We start from the raw sequence: 5,059 nt of genomic DNA on the forward strand, positions 1-5,059 counted from the left end.
CGCTCGGCTCAGATGGCGCTCGGCTCAGATGGCGCTCGGCTCAGATGTCTCCGTTCATGCCTTCACCTTTACAACTTGAATATCGCAGCGTGGTGGCATGACGTATTCATGTCATGAGTTTAGCATATCATTTATGTTCCCGGGCAAATTTTTTTTACCGGTATTATTGTGAAAGATATAATATGGCCCAGTCCTAGTTGGATGTCTCGATGATGGTTGGATGACATGTTGGTTCTGTTCCAGGAACCTTCGGTTTGGACTTCCTGCAGGCCGCAGCCTCGTCCTCACCGTCTGACACCAGCTGGCACCAGGCCAGCTCCACAGATAGCTCCTGGACCAATCAGGAGTCTCCGATGGATGAGTCGTCCTCCACCGTGCTGCTGGACAGCCTGAAGGTCAGCGTTGATGTCAGGTTCAGGGTTCACTTCCTGTCGCGTGGTGTTTTCGCTTGTGTGCTCGGTTTGACCGTCCCCTTTGTCCTCTACAGTCCATCTGGTCCCGGTCCATGATGCAGCCGGGCCCATCGGCGCTGGAGCAGCTCCTCCTGCAGCAGAAGCAGAAGCAGCAGCGAGGTCACGGCACCATGAACCCGCCTCACTGAAGCTCGGCCTGACGCGGCGCTTTGAGTCGAACCGGAGGTAAAAAAAACCCCCAGAACATCCAGAAGTTTGACCAGCTCCAATAAAACACCAACGGTGGATACTGGGGGGGCGACGGGACCCCCGACGAGGCTGAACCACCACCCACACCCCCCTCGGCTGTTCGAGGAGCGGGGGCGCCACTCCTGGATCGGAGGAGGCGGGATCTCTTGAACCGCGGGGCCGTGCTGGTGCCGGCTTCCCTTCAACCGGCGGAAACCTGAACTTTGAGGACCCCCCCTGGTTTTTGACAGACGCCTCATCAGAAAATCTTCATCTATGAAAAAAAACGGACCTCCCCGACCTGCTCGGTCCTGGTGGAGCGTCTGGAGGACGGTGTGGCTCTTGGATTCAGGGGGGAGGGCAGCTGGAGCGAGGGAGGGGGGGCTTCCTGTCATAACTGAGGAGGAGGATGACGAAGATGAAGGGTTTCAGCTCTATAAATATTTACATAAATATGTATTTCCATGGTTGGACAGTGAGGCAGCTCAGGAAGAACCTCCTGGGACCGGGGAGTCTGTCAGGTGGAACTCCGAGGACATCCTGTTGATCTTATCGTGTTCCTGTTAGCTTCAGCTATTTACAGAAAAAGCTCACGTGTCTTTTGTGATTTTCCTCGTAGCAGTTTTAGCTTCTCGCCCTGAGGCGAGTAAAGTCGGCCCGTTAGCTTCCTGCTCGAAAACGCCGCACCTCTTCTTCCTTTACGACAAAATAAAAGCTTTCATCTGTCTTTACAATAAAATAAAAGCATTCGTCCTCCTTTACGATAAACCTTCGGCTTTGTTACGATAAAAAAAAAACAACTTCCTTCTTTACGCAACGATGAAAGTCCTGAAGCTAAAACGTCTGCTCGTCCTGTTCTGGTCCGAAGCTGCTCTGCGGGATAGGCTCCGCCTCCATCTTACTGATAGCTTGTTTTTAATGAGCTGAAAGGAGCCAGAACTTCAGCTGATCTGTAGAAAGTAAAAACGTCTTGCTGTCACACGTTAGCCGGTGGTCTGGGTAAACAAAACAAATTCTTCTCTGGTCTGAAGGCGGAGCCAATGAGTTTCTTTAACTTCTGAAGGTTAATTACCCAGAATGCAGCTCTTCTTTACAAAACTGGCACTCAGCTTTGAAAATCTGGACCTGAATTAACTCAAATCCACAAAAGAAACCAAACTCGTTTCTGACTGAAACAGAGTTCGAACCGTTTGAGCTGGCCGTCGTCATGGCAACAGACGTTTCTGTTTCACTTGTCTGGAGCCATTTTGTGGCTCCGTGCGTCCCTTCTTTGTTTAATTTGAGAAAATAGGACGTTTTGGGTCGGTTTGGAATAAGCTGCATCTGAAGTTCTCAACGCCCGGGTCGGGATCCCAATGTGGGTCATTAAACACAAAGTGTGGGTCCTTGGATAATCCCCAGATTATCAACTTGGATTAAACGGATTGTTGCTGTGAGAGGCTCTCGGGTTTGTCACACTTTGTGGGTTTAAAGCGGTGGCAGGTGAACCGGCGGCCATTTTGTGGGTCTGGAGCGAAACGTTTTGAGAACCTGAACAGATCTTTCATGTGGGACGGCCCTGCGGTGACCTTTGACCTCGGGTCCTAAACTAACAGCACCCAGAAGTGTAAGGAACTGTGTAGAGGTTAAAAATAAAGATGTTTTGTGACTCTTCATCAAACGGTTAATAATGTAAATACTGACGTGTTTTTACCGACTGCAGCGGAACGGTTTCCATCTTTAAACACGTTAAATCTTTGGTTCTCCGTCTGAAGATTAAAAATAAAACGAGCGTTTTTCTGCTCTCTTCCTTTAGAGCCTGCATCAGTTGGTGGTTCTGGTGAGCTGAAGGTTTCTGGGTCGGTTCTAGTCTCAACTTGTTCCTTTTACACTTGTTTGTCTCAGAACCAATCAGGAGCCTCTTTATTTCTGCTTCCTGCTAACAGGAAGTGAGCTCATCGGCTCCGGAAGGAACTTCCTGTCTAGTTGGAGACGTTTCCTGTTTGTGCTTTTCATGTCGCGTTTACAAAAATTAACGTATTTAAATGAAAACAAGCTGGTTCTGTTGTCAGGACGGATCGGGCCACAAGCCAGGAGGCAAAGGTTCTGTTTGTTTTTATGACCGCAGCCGGTTCTGGAGACATTCCTCTGCGGCTCGGTCCTCCTGGGTCGGTTCTGATTGTGTTTGTCAGAAATGATGGAATCAGCCTTTAAATAAAACTTTGTTCTCTGAACTTCCCGTCTGTTTATTCAAATCAACTTTATTAAAAACTAAAACTTTCACAATATTTTCAAGTGGAAAAATTAAAAAGCAAAGCTGCTCTGATCGACACCGACCAGAACCGGGTCCATCTCGGTCCAGACGAAGAACTGCAGAACCCAATAGAAATCAAAGCTTCAGAATGTTCTGGGGCTGAAGAGCAGAACTCGTTCTCCGGGTTCACTTTGAAACAAACTGGTTCTGGTGGGTTTGGGTTTAAAGCTAAATCTCTAGTGGACTCGTCAGAAACGGAACTTTTTAATTTTGTAGATTTCTTCCACATCGTTTCTCTCTGACGGTTCAGGGTTTTCAGCGTGTTCTGACCTCTGACCCTGGTGAGTTCTCGTGTGGACCAGTAAGTTCTCTCTCCGTCTGAAGCGCCCCCCGCAGGTCTGGCAGCAGTAGGGTGTCTCCCCGGTGTGGGACCTGACATGGCGCCTCTGGGTGTGCAGGTCTTTAAAGCGCTTCTCGCAGTAGCTGCAGGCGTACGGTCTCTCCCGTGTGGATCTGGAGGTGGGCGCTCAGGTGGAAGCGCTTCTCGCACCATGTGCAGGAGTACGGCCTCTCGTCCGTGTGGGTTCTGATGTGTTGGATCAGCTTCTTCCTCTGTTTGAACTCTTTCCCACAGAAGCTGCAGCAGAAGAGTTTCTCCCGGACCTCACAGACGTTCGGACTAAAACTTCTGCTCGGGTCGCAGCGACTCTCCAGCACCAGGTCGCTTCTAAATCTGGGATGTATCTGATCCAGTTCCGAAGTTCGAACTGGCCCATGTTTGTGTTCTACCTGAAGCGGGCCTTCAGACACAACCGGGTTCTGAAACCAGTCTGGGTTTGATTCACGTTCAGACTCCTGCTTCAGAACCAAACGCTGCAACTCCAGACCGGTCCTGAGGTTCTGCTCCTCGTGGGTCTGTGGGTGGTTCCTCTGCAGAATCAGAACCTCCTCCTTCCAGGAACTTTGTGGTGGAAGTTCTGCAGGAACAAAAGAAGCTGAATGTTTACGACGTAAACAAACTGTTAACAAACAAACTTCAGTTTGGACTCATTTGTTGATGTTTGTTAATTTTCTTGTTTTAGATTTAAGTTTATAAACATTTATTTACTGTTTGCTCCAAACATCAAACAAAAATAAACTAAAATTTGGGTTCTGCCTGCGTGGAGCGAAACGGTTTTAACAGAACCTTAAGGTTCTGGTCTTCATCAGACGGGACAGACCTGCTCAGTGTTCTGTTCAGTTCTGGGACCGTCTGCAGACCACAGCACCAGGTTCTGATCCAGACCCTATAACTGTTCTAGGTTCCGGATGTTGGAACCAGAAGCCGAACTTCAGCTGATAAGAAACAACTGAAAGCCTCTGAGCTCACAAGCTAAAGGCCCGAGACCGTCAGCCGCTGGAAACTGGACCCGTTGGACTGAGGGGGACACGTCCTCTGACAGAACCCAGACCGGTCCAGTTCTTCAGTCCAAGTCGGAGCCAAAAGTTTGGCTTCAACTTGGTTCTGACTGGACGTCCAACCTCCAGAGGACAGAGACATCAGGTCCAACCTCCTTCATTAGGGCTGAGAGGTGGACGGTTCTGGACTGGCCCGATCCATCTCCACACTTCACACGTTCAGCTGCCCGCCTGGAGAACACCACAGAAGAAGGTCTGATGATCTCAGCAGAACGTTCTGATGGTTTTAGTAGATCGGTTCTGATCCATTTTGCTCCTGAGCACCGGGTGTTCTGTCACAGATCAAACCGTCTGCAGGTCCAGATGTGAACAGCTGGAGGTCCAAGCAGAACCGTGGTTCTGGAACATAGTTCTGATCCAACCAGAGTCCAACTGGAGGGACTGGTGGTCCTGGTCCAACAAGGATGTGTTTCCAGAACCAAGTCTGGATGGTTGAGGTTTTTAGCAACAGGTACTGGATCTACAGACACCGACCGAACCGAGCCCCCACAGAACCTGAGAGACGAGGATTTAAAGCAGCAGAAACCACGACCCAACAAGACCAGGTCTGCCTGGGAGCCCCACTTTGGGCTATGGGTCCCAAGGTCCAGTGGGTCCCAAGGTCCAACAGGGTTCCAAGGTCCAGCAGTGTCCCAAAGTCCAGTGGGTCCCAAGGTCCAGCAGTGTCCCAAAGTCCAGTGGGTCCCAAGGTCCAGCAGGGTCCCAAAGTCCAGTGGGTCCCAAGGTC

General features: G+C 50.0%; 1 protein-coding gene across 1 annotated transcript in view; it reads left to right on the plus strand.

The window, feature by feature from the left end:
- smg7 (SMG7 nonsense mediated mRNA decay factor) overlaps positions 1 to 934 on the plus strand; it is a 9,461-nt gene extending 8,527 nt beyond the window's left edge. Inside the window, exons 14-15 of the mRNA XM_037682456.1 lie at positions 244 to 395; positions 488 to 934. Coding sequence (XP_037538384.1) covers positions 244 to 395; positions 488 to 601 — 266 coding nt within the window. The 3' untranslated portion in view covers positions 602 to 934. The remainder of the gene's footprint in view (positions 1 to 243; positions 396 to 487) is intronic.
- The last annotated feature ends 4,125 nt before the right edge of the window (positions 935 to 5,059 follow it).

This window comes from Nematolebias whitei, chromosome 9 (assembly GCF_014905685.2).
Source record: "Nematolebias whitei isolate Nwh7 chromosome 9, NemWhi1, whole genome shotgun sequence".
In the NCBI taxonomy this organism is placed as follows: Eukaryota; Metazoa; Chordata; class Actinopteri; order Cyprinodontiformes; family Rivulidae; genus Nematolebias; species Nematolebias whitei.